The sequence below is a fragment of the Pteropus medius genome, unplaced genomic scaffold, assembly GCF_902729225.1.
Source record: "Pteropus medius unplaced genomic scaffold, Ma_sr-lr_union100, whole genome shotgun sequence".
Taxonomy (NCBI): domain Eukaryota; kingdom Metazoa; phylum Chordata; class Mammalia; order Chiroptera; family Pteropodidae; genus Pteropus; species Pteropus medius.
The window spans coordinates 5,724,270-5,738,880 of record NW_024345861.1 but is presented as its reverse complement, the minus strand read 5'-3'; the positions used below and the strand labels follow the sequence as shown (position 1 = coordinate 5,738,880).

The window sequence follows — 14,611 nt, the reverse complement described above, 5'->3', positions numbered from 1 at the left end:
CATATGTTATTTAATCCCTCTTTTCAAGGCATAATCACTGGATTCAGTGTGCACTTCTTTGTTAACGTGGCTAATGAGGGATCTGTAGTTTTAATTCTCTGTCCTATTTCTAATACATTTTGCTCTGTGTCAGTTTTATGCCCCATAACATTAGCACTGCTGTTGCCTGTGTATATGCATAGCCAGCAAAAGAGTCTGAGGTATGGCAATACAAACTATACCGTTGTCAGGCTCCAATATGGATATTTAGCAGAGCTGTTTGAATTATCTGGGGATTTGTATTATTCTGCTATGGTGAGACAAAACACATGGAATATTTTGGCACTGCTGTTGGCCACTTTCTCCACTCCTATAGAATATTTCATAATGTATTTAGCAGATATGTGCTCAATAGGAATTAGATGACACCGAAACCTTTGGATATATTATTTTTTTACATTCATTTTCCATATAAAATACTCGAGCTTTTACAACTCCAAAACTAATTACACCAGTCACCTACTTAAAAACACCTCACTGTTTTTCTATTGCCCTTAATCTTTAAAAATTTATAAGGCCCTGAGTCCTCTACTCTTCAGCTATGATGCTTTGATCTCTTCGTCTCATACTTTTTCGGTTCTGCCGGTGGGCCATATGAATCATTACCTCTGCATCTGTGCATAGTCCACTCTTTGTGTGTAATACCCCTTTCATCTCACTTATTCTGACCAATCTCATTCACTCTTCCAGCCTTGGCTGAAAAATATCTTCCTCCAGTAAGCATTCTCTGACACCCTAGAGCAGTGGTCTCCAACCTCTTTGGCACCAGGTACCAGAGCTCTTATGAAAATCTAATGCCTGATGATCTGAGGTGGAGCTGAGGCAGTGATGCTAGCCTGGGGAGCAGCTACAAATACAGATGAAGCTTTTGCTTACTTGCCTGCCGCCCACCTCCTGCTGTGTGGCTCTATTCCTAACAGGCCATGGACCAGTACTGGTCAGTGGCCCTGGGGTTGGGGACTCCTGTCATAGAGATTAAAATAGATGCACCTGAGAACATGGTCTTAGTACTTTGTACTTCCCCTTTTATAACAAGTATCACTCTGGTAATTATCTTTGTTTACCTTCTAGACTGTAAGTCTCATAAAGGCAGGAAAAGGAGGACTCTGCGCAGGGCTGCCATGCTATACACCTCCAGTCATGCTACTCAAACAAGCTACATGGTGTCTCTGAGTATGCCTGGCACATACGTGCTCAAGAAGTATTACTGAGTGAAAAGATCAATGTATTGCTCATTGAACTCTCCACTTACATCAGAATACATAAAATCCACTTGTTTATCTGGCTAGATTTGTGGTTTATATTAAAGCCAGGTAGCCAACTGTCAAAATAAGGTGGAAACTGGGACCTCATTTTCCATTCCATTGGCCCTTCAGCTCTTCACTTTTGCTGTTCCCCTTTCCAGGAGTGCTCTTTCCTCAAATATTTGCATGGTGAGCTCTCTCAGTAACTTTGTGACTTATTTAAAATTGTAATTCTCCCCACCCAACACTTCTTATCCCTCTGCTCTTCTTCATTTCTTTCCTTAGCAAGGGCTGTTTTGTTCAATGATGTATTCTAATGATATATCCTAAGATAATATCTGACACATAATAAGCTCTTAAAAATATATGCAAATGAATAAAGCATATAACCATTTTCAAAAATGTGAAAGAGGTTTTTAGGAATGTCTCATGTAACCTGTTTGAAGGTCGATTAGCTAGCAAACTGAGCTCTCCATAACACAATTAAGACTAAGTATGACCTCTGGATGGAGTATTCAAACTGCTCCATTCCTAAAATCCTTCAATGATTCCAATTCATGCAGAGGAAAGGCCAAACTCTTAGCACAGTGGTTCTAAAACTTCAGCATGTATCAGAATCACTTGGAGGGCCTTTTAAAACACAGGTTTAAAGGCCTCACCCCAGAGTTTCTGATTCAAGAGGTCTAACACAGGGCCCAAGAATGTGTATTTTTCACAAGTTCCCAGGTGATGCTGCTGCTGCTTTTTGGGGACCACATTCTGAGAGTCCTTGCTTTAAAATGGAATACAAGGGCCCATGTGAAAGGCACTTGCCAATTTCTCTAGCCTAAATATCCACACTCCCATCTGCACGATCTAGTCATATACAACATTATCCACCTTCTCCTTAAGTAATTTACTGAATTAATCAACACTTTCCAGCCCTCCTTTAAGATGTCCTAACTAGTGCCCATAGCTGAATGCTCATGGCTGGTCGGCTACTCACATTATGTCTTGGTACTTGTTTCTACTAGCTGAGTTGTATGTTTACTAAGAGTCTTTTACATTTGTTCCTAAACTTGTTAATTCCTATTGAATGTATTGTAAAATTATGAAATTTATTAAGTGATTAGATCATCTAGAGAAATTTAAGTGTGTACAGAGTTGTTATTTTCATGAAAACTTAAGTTAAATAATTTAGAATGACCCAATAAAAACAAATGGCAAAATAACATGTGGGGGGGAAAACTGTAAAAGATTAGTGAAAAAATAGATTGTTTCTAAAGGTTTTTTAAGTTTTCACTTTCCTTTCAAGAAATCAGAAGTACAAATCATAGATGCTCTCAGACTGATGCAAGAAAGACAATACAACACTCCAATCAATAGAATATGCACTCACAGAAAAGGCCTTGGCTTCTCAGTAAAAGAGTGGTGAATTCATGTGTATTATATATCGTAAGTGAAAATCAAATATTTAAGGTATATAGTTATCACTTTTCATATATGCTTTAAACAGTTTGATTGACCACCAGTCCCTGACTAGTACTATAGAGGTTCTTACTGAACCAGAAGTCTTCTAGTTAAAGTGTCTTTTCGTGCCTTAATACCATTGCTTATGCTCCCTTTGTCTGCAATACTTTGTTACCCACCTCTGCCTGTTATCTTCTACTTCTTTTAAAAGAAACAGTTCAATGACTGCCTCTTCTGTGAAGCCCTCTCTGACTTCTCCGACAGACGGGCATTTTTTTCTTCTGGGTTCCTTCGGGACTTCTAGTATAGCAGTTATCACTTTACACTGACTGTTTACATGTCTGCTTCCCATTTGGCTAGAAGCTCCTGACAGTGGTAAAAATGACCCCACATTCATAGCAGTCTAGGGTATTTAATAAAGAGGCAAAGAATTATTCCCATCGCCATGGCTCCGTACTTTACTATAGAACAGTGCAATATGACCCAGGTAAAATAATGCGGAAATATCAGGCACACTAGGCACATTTTTGAAAACTCTCCTTAGAATAATTAATTATATTGGAGTTCTAGTTTTCGAAAGGGCATGCTTTAGTTATGTGGAAAGTTTTCCTTTTATAGATCCCTCATCAATATTGCCAAATTAATAAAGTATCACTCTATAGATCACACAAATTAGTAGTTAAGAAATTAAATGCTCTGTAGTGCATACAAGAATGATGACTTAAGAAATATATTGAAAATTCCATTATGTTCAATTTGAATTATGCTGTCATAAGTAAGTGCTCTTCTTGTGGTTGCACAGGGCAAAATAAAAAAATCTAAGAATCAATAAACACATACCAATTACTTACTCTGTAGAATAATTTTTACAAGTATTTGAGGTGGTACTCTGAAATTATTTTGTGACATGTTTCCTTGCCTGTGTCATATGACTGGATTGTAAGCTCTTTCAAGACAGGGGCTCTGTACATCTCGTTTTCTGTCAAATCTCTAGCGCTGGGGAGAGTACCTAGAACATAGCTGATGCTCAATAAATGTTTGTTGGTTGGCTGACCTGCTATCTCAGAACAGCCACAAAGGTGTTGATACTCAGAATGGGGACCAGATTCTATATAGAGCTTTATACCGTCTCGAAGACTAAAGGTGATTGAATAATCTTTCTATATCCACATTTGCAAAGTATCTGTAATTTCTTAAGAAATTACAATGAAAGAGAAGAATAACATATATAAAGCACTTACTTCTCTTTTCTGAGCCCATAATAAATTTCACCAAAAAAAAGTTATATTAGAATCAAGATAGGAAGTTAGTTCATTTTCAATATACAATTTCCGTTAATGGTAGATCATAAATTGACTCAAATTCTAATGAGTTTCAGACAAATACTTCTGGCTACAGAACAAATCATGAATAAAAGTAAACACTGGAAATTCACCATCAAAGTTATTGGCTGACTGTGATACTTAGGTGCCCTCTAGTGTGTGTTGGTTTTTACATCAATTTCTTGCTTTGCACATCATGTGACTAAGATCTTATAATGTATTCAAATGTGATTTTTTTTCCAGTGCATTTTAATGTATGATGAACGGATCTATGAAAAATGGCCAAAAGACTGTGGAGCAATTGAATTAAAAAATCAATGATCCTACTCTAAGCCATTATTTACAAGCAAAACATGCAGTTTAGGTGGCCCTGAGTAATCAGGGAGTGTGAAGTTACTTGGGTTCCTACAAAATGTTGTATACTGTAAATACATAGACATGATTCAAAAATAAGAGGTATGAAAGGTATAAAGTGAACAGTTGTGCTCCCACCTGTTCCCCTTCCACTCTCTATGATTAACCATCTAAGTATCCTTTCACAATTTTTTTATGCATACCGAGCAAATGTGATATACATTTTATTCCTCTCCACCTTTTTATACTGTATACACTATTCTACATCTTTAATTTCTCTCTTAATAATACATCCTGATAAATTGTGCATAAAATTCATAGAGAACATTCTCATTTTTAAAAATAGAGTTGTACTCTATTGTATAGATACACATAAATCATTTAAGTATTCCCCAAATGATAGACATTTGAATGGTTTCAATCTTTTGTCATTACAAATAAGAATGAAATGGTCTTATACAGAAGTTATTTCAAAACTGCACACCTACAACTAGGATAAATTCCTAGGGGTGAAATGTGTTGGGTCAAACAAAAATAACAATTGCTAACACTTATATTGTGCTTACTATAAGCTAGCAGTATGTATTCTACATATATTAACCCAATTATTTAATCTTCTTAATAATCTTATAAGGAAATTACTATTATCTCCATTTTAAAGATGAACAAACTGAGGCACAGAGAGGTTAAACCACCTGCCCAAGGTCAGACAGCTGGCAGGTGTTAGTGACAACCAACCTGGCTCCAAAGCCTATACTCTTAGCCATTACACTTTATTTTATCAAGGAGTGTATATATTTGTATTTTAAATAGATATTAACAAATTTTCCCCCATATTGGTTATACTAATTTATTCTCTCACTACCTTGACTACGTTTTTGCCTATAGGTTCTTCAAACTTTGAGAATTTTGTTGGTTTAATTATAGGTGAAAAATAGAATCTCAATGTAGTATTAATTTGCATTTCTCTTATAACTGAGGTTGTATATCTTTTCATATGCTTAATACCCATATGTATTAACTTTTCTGTGAATTATCTATTCATATCTTTTGTGTATTTTTATATCGGTGTATTGTTCTTTTATTGATTTCTAAAATGTCTTTTATATATTAGAGATATACTACTTAAGACCCTTAAATTTGATTCAGCTGGGAATGGGTGCTTGCAACAAAACAATGTATTAAAAAGCTGGGTTTTCTTGGCTCTGTGTAAAGGTAATTGACATTCATTCATTCATTCATTCAACAATAGGTGTCATTTATCCTTTCATTGTTCTTAGTTGTAACATTTGTCATCTCTTTCAAAGAAATCAGAAAGGGAAAACAGATTTTTCGAACATTAAAATCTTCCAGAAGAATGCTGCTTAATCTAAAATCTGCCACCCCAACTTTGTACTTCCTACCCCCTAATCAAAAGAATACTCCTAACAGCCATTGAAACCGTCAGTGCTCTGTGGGTACCGATTTACTACACTTTGGCTTTAAGGTTTCTGATAAATGCTCTACGTTGTTTATATTCCAGCTCCTTGATATTCAAAGTGTGGTCTGTGGACCAGCAGCCTTGACATCAGCTTGGAGTTGTTACAAATGTACACCCTTTAGTCTTACCTCAGACCTACTTTAACAAGATCCTGCGATGGTTCATAAGCACCTAAAAATTTGAGAACCAAATGATCGTTGGTTCTCAAAGTGTAGGCCTGATAGCAGAAGTGGCATCATCTTGAGCCACATAGAAAATTCAAATTTTTGGGCCCCATACTACACCTACTGAATCAGAAATCCTTGACTTAGGTGCAGCCATCTGTTTCAACAAGCCCTCCAAATGATTCTGATGCACTCTAATGATTGAGAACTGCTGCTCTAGATCAATGAGTCTCAAGCCTGGCCAAACATTAGAATCACCTAGAGAGTTTCGAAAACTCCCCATGCTTACAGGGCACCCCAAATGAATAAAATCAGAATTTTAGGACTTCAGGCCAAGGAATCAGTATTTTAAAAAATTTCCAGATGATTCCAATGCGAAGTCAAAGGTGAGAACTTCTGCTCTGTCTGGAATCATGCTTCTCAAACCTGGCTTCATATCAGAGTTACCTGAGAGTCTTTAAAAAAAAATACTGATGCTCAAGATCTCATTCAGAGATGTAAATTGGTCCCGATGGAGCTGAGAATCACTTCTTAAAAATATTTAGTTTCTCGGGTGATTCTAAGATCCAGCCATGATTTCAAACTACTGCTCGAGAAATATCATTTCCCCCACATAAACTTCAAGTCATACTAAAAGAAAATAAAGTTTGGAGGTGATGGAAGAGATACATTTTTCATTCCCCATATACTTACTGAGTATGTTAGGTTAGTTACTATGAAGATTAAAAATAGGTCCAAAGCATATTTCCTGCCCATAAGAATATATAATCTGTATTGACAGAAAAGACCTGCACACATTTCATAAATAAATAATGATTTGAAAGGAACATATCATTCTATGCTACTGACTATAATTCAATAAAACAAGTTACATGCATCATTAAATCATTGTTAGGCCAAACTAATTTCTACCGTTTTTTAAAGAATAGGAGTGAAGATGAAGGAAATATATGTTGAAATGGTTAAAAAACACATTTGAATACAAGTAGCAATCAGCCTTTAGACATTTGAACCTGGAGAAAGCACTGGACAAGGTCAATACCCAAAGACTGAGAAAGCCTAAAATGCTTTAAGGTCTCCTCCTCCTTGGCATAATTAAAATTATGGTATGGAATCACTGACAATTGATTTACTCCAACATTGTTTAGTAAATTAAATTATAACTACTAAAAAATTGGTAATTAAGATATCAGTAATTAAAGAGCTTATAATAAATATTTTCCCTTTTATTATTAGACATAATTATTTTGTCCTAACTCTTTGCCTCTCCTCTTATATTGGCTTCTTTTGAGAACATGTTTAAAAATAATGAAAAATAACCTAGTCTGGGAGAAATGTCTAAGTATAAAAATTTTTCACATATATTAGACTGTCAAATTTATTTATATTTTTAAATGAGCAATCAAAATTCAAAATTTTACATAAATGTTATGAAACAAAAAAGTACATTAAACATTTAAAATTGGGTCAAAATTTTGAAAACTGTATATTTGTTTCAACAATTCAGCTAAATATATACACTCATTCCTTTGTTTTCTTATTAGTTATAAAGGCAAGGATGAGACATAATCCTTTACAACTATAGGAGACCCTTTTTTTTCCCTCTTTTTAAATGTGAAGATCTAGTTGGCTTTATTAAGTGATTTATTAATTGGGCAGCATCCCATGTAATAACTAGAAAGGTACTTCCTAGGAAAGGAGTTTCAAAATTTTAAAAAAGTCATAAATGTTATCGCATCTATCTTATTCCATGATAAAATACAGGCTAGAACAGATTAAAGCACTTTAAATAATACTAATTTAGAATTAAAATAGGCACCCCTGTTTTATGTAATAACCTCTCCATATCTGAAAATGATCCCACATTAGTAGATGATGCATTTCAAGTTGTTTCCCCAATAAGGGTGAGATATGCACTGATTCAACCACACTCCTTTCTTCTATCCATGGGTGCATTTACTAGGAGGTGGGCAGATATGATCTTTATGTGTATCCATGAAACAGAACTAAGTTTACTGGCTCCAATAGGTTTTGAATCCGTCATCTGAGATAGAATTGACCTTCAAAATCATCAGATGAGAAAGGGAGAACATTTATTATTATCTCAATTTTATAGATGGAGAGACTAAGTTTTAATCATATCACATCATTTGCATAGGATAATAAAGGGTGGTGCAGTCATTATCAGTGGGGGTTGGAAAGGTACCGCATGTTGTCTCCTATCTCCCTCCCACTACCACTCAATAAGTATACAGGATATGATTGAGAATTACTTCTGTATCTGAGTTACTGTTATCAAGAGTGTCGTGTCATCTCCAGTGTGTTGGGGGCATTTATTAGTGTTGAAAACCAACACTGTAGTGAAAACAAAGGCAATCGACACAGAATCAAAACTTTAGTCCTATATTTTATCTATTGGAGTATGCAGTTTAAAAAAATTCTATGGTTCCTTGAATGGAAACATTTTGGAGATAAAAACTGAATTACAGCAATTACAGAACTATAAACTATTGATGACTTTTATTTTGCTCTTAGGAATTTGTGGAATAATCCCTGTCATTCTTCAAAGTGGGGCAAGGTATAGGGCATTTGATTTATTGAGCCAGGTGGTTGCAGTGTTACATCATTAACCCAAAGGAAGTGATATCCAGCAGTTTCAAATAAAGGCAAATTCCAGGTTAGTGCTTTGGACAAGATTTTTAAATAGCTTCTACGTACCTGTTCTGTGCGAGTTTCCCCCCTTTTTTTATTGTGAAGTTGAAGATAAGAGCCCACTTTAGGAGTAGGTAATCCCAAAGTCAGCTTGTTTCTTTCCACAAAATATTGTTTGGACTTCCTTCGTCGAGGGCCACGGGATCCTGGTAAGAAAACCTCATTATGTGAACTTGAACTCTTCAAGCACTGAGAGAGGTTGCTCGACTTCTCCTCCAGATCACTGTCACTTAGGTCTGAAAAATGCTTGCTGCGATGGGCCCCAAGCTCATAGTTTGGGCTTAAAAATTCACTACCAAGTAAGGAGGCTTCGCTCTGTGGGCTCTTTTTCTCTTCACATTTTCCGCCTGCAAGTTCCATTGAAGTCTCCTTGGAAGGGTAGAGTGGATCCAAAGTCAGATTTTCTGTAGAGCTGTCTACAGACTCCAGCGATGCTTCCACAGTCAACAACTGCCCTTCCTCTTTCTTATTCTTCCAGTTTGGGTCATATCGGAGGTCTGAATATTTGTCTTCTTTTGGTTGTTGACTGCCGAACACAGAAAAGAAATGTCAAGTACTTAATCAAGATAAATTTATTCATTATATTTAATTGATCATTTATATGAAATCAATCTCAATCTTTCCTTTTATTATTGATATGTTAAAGACAGATCCCAGGCTCAAGTTAGGCTTGCGTACTACACATAAGGGTAAAAATATCTTAATTACTTATCAAAATATGGAATAAAAACAGGGGACGGTTAATTTCTAAATGCTAGGAAACAACTGAAAAAATGTCTGTAACGTTAAGCCAGTGAATCACTGTGGTTCAAGGAGTGCTATTATTTATGCACACCAAAAGTATTTCAGCAGGTGAAGATAAAATCGATTTCATATTTTTGTTGGTCATATACATATCTGGCTATTTATCTAGGATGGGAAATGAGATTGTCACCTGGACATTTGCCTCAGTCTGCTCCCTTTTTGGGGAGAAAGCAAGGTCTATCTCTACTGAATACCTACATAGATTCATTATCCTTTTCAGTGATTTTATTTTTCAGTTAATTTTGTGTTTGTAGATTTTATCAAATGTACTACAGAAAGATCCTCAAGGTTAAGAATCAGAAAGTGGCTCACTGAAAAGCTCTTAGATCATGGTCTCTTGGTTGTCAGGCCTATCTATGTACAGAAAACTCAGTAGACAGGTCAGTGTGCACTTTAAGCTGTAGTACAACCCTATTTTAATAAAAGCTTAAGTATATGGTCCTGGCTGAGGGAAGTAAACTCATTCATAACCAGTGCATGTGACTCCAAATAAAGTTCTCCCTTCCCCCAAGGCAATCTCAATTTGTAAAGTCTTAACCAAAATAGAAAAAAAATGCTGGTAATATGGCATATTTAATGGCCCCTTTGATCTTCAAAAGCTAAATGGGAGAGATTTTCCTTCCTTGAGTTCAGTAGATGCAATCCTCTAATCAAAAAGGAATTCTAAATCACCTAGGCTTTTTATGCTATTTGATATTCCCGTTTACAGAAGACATAATTCTATGCTGGGTAAACAAACTAATGGTGCCCCCTAATGCTAATTTACTCTTCTTAATGTGGACTTAGATTTCTTTGATTTGATGTAAAGTAAAAACTAGAGCAAAAAGCCAAAACTTCCATGTCTTTCTAAATTGTCATTTTGAATTTTTTAGTTCACATATTAAGATGGAAAACTTTTTGGAAGAGGCTGCTCTTCCTTTTCCAGGAAGGGAAGAAAAATGATATTCTCCTCTAGCAAAATGCTTGCATAGAGATGGTTTGCATCTGTCAGGAAACTGAACATCAACCTGTGTGAGTCATACTCCTTATGCACCATGGCGTCACCTGCCTCTGGAGCTTCGATGAGATTTTTCCTGTGTGATGAACTCACAGTATTTCCATCACATGAACTCACAGTATTTTTTGGTTCTGCCTTTCACCTGGTTGTAAGGGTCACTGGATATGTATTAGAGGCATGAAGTGATCCAGTAGGGCACATCTGGACTTGAGACTTGACAGATCTGGGTTCAAGCTCTAGGTCTGTTACTACCTATCTGCATCAGCTGGCTGATCAAGTCATCTCTGACCTAGTTTCTGTCATCTGCAATAAGAATAAATTATATTTATTATGTTTATTTCTCAGGATTGCATAAGGATCAAAATGGGACATTACATCTGAATTAATGTTCTGTATTTGTGCTCCTTTTACTTTTCACTATGGAGACCTTGTTTCCTCACCTAGTTAAGGTCGTGGGCACCAGGGACTGAGGGTTACCCTTCCTTCCCCAGCCTCTGCCCTAGTACTCTGCCCTCTGCTGTGGACAGAAGAGTCAGTTAAGTATTTCTTAAATAAATAACTGAGCCTCTAAAAATACTCTAATCAACACAAATGTAGCATTAGATATTTATTTTAAAAGACTAATAGTAGTAAATTAGAATCTAAACATGCAGAAGACCTTCTTGCATTGGACTAAATTAGTAAATGATTTTAGGGCTTATTTTTATTGAGTTAAACATAAGGTTCAATTGTGGTTGGTTAGGTGTGGAAAAATATTAAGGAGTACCTCAATTATATTTTCAAGTAAACAAAAATATAAAACATTATTTAATGAAGAAAGGTGCTATTTCATGATATGTATGATATATTGAAAGGAAAGAGTGATTTTAACTCTCTTTGTTCATTCATTTGCTTGACTCAACAGAATTTAATTTTCCTTATCCATTTCCATTTGCTCACTCATTGATTCTACAGGTATTTACTGAGCACTTACTAAGCTAGAGGGATACAGTGGTGGACACAGAGCCTAGTGGAGAATACAGACAAGGAAAGAAGTGATTAACAATTGGAGTGATGAGTGCCCCGATGAGGGGCACGGGGCCATCAGGACTCAGGAGGGATATCCAATCCCATCTTGGAAGATCAGGGAAAGCTTTCTGAAGGAAGCAATGACTTAGCCGATGCCTAAGGCTAAGAAGGGCAGGAAGTGTATGCCAGGCTGAGGGAACAACATATAAAAAGGAATGGAGGGGAGAGAAAACATGGTGCTTTCCAAGAACAAATCAGTATGGATAAAATGGAGGGTGAGAGGAGGAAAGGTTGAGGAGTAGAGCACAGTATTAAGCAGAGGTGAGATACTGAAGGGGTTTGTAAGTTCCATGAAGGAGTTTGGCTTACCTAAATTGAGAGGTATAATTTAATTTACCAAAAATAACATAGAGAGCAAAGATGTTAGTAAGACAAAGACTCTTGAGTTTTTTGGAAGGAAGTATCTACGAAGGCTATAAGGTCTTGGAAAGTTTTAGAACAGGTAGTCCGTTGCACTGTTTAAACCAGGGGTTGGCTACCTTTCACAGTGATACATCCTGTGGGGATCACTGTTTTGCTACTTAGTCATGGGGTAGGATGTGGAGTGCTGACTTTGGGAAGATAGCACATATTATTACAATCTGATCTAGGAAATGCTTATAGTGAATCTCCAGTTTTTTCCTCAGAACTACCCTATCAGGAAGGTACTATTATATTCCCCATTTAATAGATAAAGAAACCGAGGCTTAGAGAGCTTATGTAACTTTTACAAGGTCACAGAGCTAACGAGTGGTAGGGCCAGGATATAGATAGACAGTCTGTTTCAGGACCTAGCTCCTGTCCATTAAGTTGCCCTGTATCATGCAGTTGCTTTTGTAGGTGGTAGTGAGGCAAGCATTGCCATAAGGCTTGCCTTATGTAAGTTAGTGAATCAGTCAGTCAGTCAAATGGCCAGTCAACAAATATGTACTGAGCAGTTCCACAGGTACTAGGCACTGAAGACAGAGTGGTGAGCAAAACAGAAGCAGGCTGATGGGTCTTACTTGCTAGTGAGGAAGACAGGCTTTTTGTTTCAACTGTAAAAATCAAATAACAAATTAGATGCAGAAAGAGATACAGAATATTATGGGTATTTAAAATAGGAGGACAATCTTGTTTATCACTGAAAATATGTTAACCTCTGATTTCCAGATTCAGTTGGTAAATGATATCTGAAAGTCCATTCCAACTCTTGTTCTATGATCCTATGATAAACTCACAAAAGAATTAATAACTGAGGAATGTCCCCTATTTTTTAAAAATAGGTACTCTTCAATGATTGAAGGAAATGGATTTCTGACTTCCATCCCTGCAGTAATACTAAAAAAAAACCCCAAAACAAAAAACTGGCACTCAGTCTGGTCATCATATTTAATCAGCACCAGTTGATAATGGTATAACATCTACAGTATGGTTATAGACCTTCTTCAGTCATGTGAAATCTCCACAGTGCTCTGCTTCTCTGAATAATAATAGGAATATATTGGTTCTGGGAAATGGTATAACAGAGTATCTAAGGACATGGGTCATGGAATCAGACTGCCTGCACTCAATTCCTTGTGCTACCAGTTACTGTATAAGCATGGGCAAATTATTTAACTTCTCTCTGCCTCAGCTTCTTCATCAATAAAATGGGGATAATAATAGTACCTATCTCATAGTGTGGTTGAGACAATTAGCAAACTGATTATATATACATGTACATATGTATATATGTGTCTGTGTGTGTGTGTGTATGTATGTGTGTGTGTACATATATATATATGTTTAGAACTAAGTCCTTGACACACAGTAAGGATCCAATAAAGGTGAGGCATGAAAGCATGCATCAGTGAGCTATCACTGGTCTTGGCTTGTTGTGTGTTACATTCAGTTGCCATGACATAACATTGTTGTGTTTCCTGCTGATGGATCTCAAAAGGTTCTTCTCTCCCCAGGGCTTAAGTTATTTTCAGGGAACAAAGTTGTCTTGTGATGCACTAAGTGGCAATTTATTAGCCTGAAAAAAATCAAAACATCTTTAAAAATTCAATTTTTACCATAACTTAGGCATCGTGGAGAATCTGAACTGGGATTTAGGAAAACGAGATTAAGAAATTTCAGTGTTTCCACATGATGAAATATTTTAAGAATTGCTGAAAAATGATGAGGAAGATAAAACTGGGAGAATTAAATTACTTTAGACTTTCAGCAACATCTGTAATTTCTAGCCTCAACAAATTTCCATTCTTAAATGCCCAAAGAAGCAATATTACACACTACAGGAGAGACTGATATTTTAAGTGGAACCTAGAAAATACAGAGAGTTTTGAAAAAAATCAGACAAAATGAATTACTGTGGCTGAGAAAAATGTTTTTGAGCCAATCATTTGAAGAGAAACTCTAATAATATATGTGTACAAGATAGAATCTGAAAATGTGGCTCTTAAAAGAGCAGTAATTACACTGTACCATTTACACCTGCAGTGACTATCTTAAAATATCTTCTTTCTTCACTTTCTAGGTGGAAATCACAAATAGGAGGTTATGTTTTGCAAAATCATGAGCATGGAAAGTTGTAATACTTCACAGAAACAAATCTAATGGCTGAAATAGAACATGATACTAAAGAACCCCATTGTACTGAGCTTGTATGCTAAGAAGCTCAATTGTATTTAGTGGTCCAGGTCAACACACTGGAGCAAAATGAGTGTAAAGTGCTCCTTCATCAGTAATCATCTGCACACAAAACATGCACCTCTTTTCCTCCCCATTTGATAGAAAGGTTACAAAGACAGTGAGTACGCAACTCTTTTGTTACTGTTCAGACAACAGATGCCAGGTCTCCTCTTCAGATGCCTAGATTAGAAATGGATGCAGAGAGGAAGAGGAAGGTGGTCTCATATGCATACGCCATGATATTTGCTGGCTTTACTGGGCCATGTTTGAGTACTGACTGTGACAACTTCAAACAAAATAAAATAAAATCTCCATTTAATGGAGAGCCTCATATTCAGTAT

At 36.2% G+C, this 14,611-nt stretch overlaps 1 protein-coding gene across 3 annotated transcripts in view; it reads right to left on the bottom strand.

Annotated features, from left to right (window-relative positions):
• JHY (junctional cadherin complex regulator) overlaps positions 1–14,611 on the bottom strand; it is a 66,894-nt gene that overhangs the window by 42,831 nt on the left and 9,452 nt on the right. For 2 of the 3 annotated variants that reach the window (XM_039874727.1, XM_039874728.1), the window contains one exon: positions 8,771–9,290. In XM_039874727.1, coding sequence (XP_039730661.1) covers positions 8,771–9,290 — 520 coding nt within the window. Of the gene's footprint in view, positions 1–7,871; positions 8,124–8,769; positions 9,291–14,611 lie in introns of those variants that run through there. The other variant, XM_039874729.1, reaches the window with a different exon arrangement.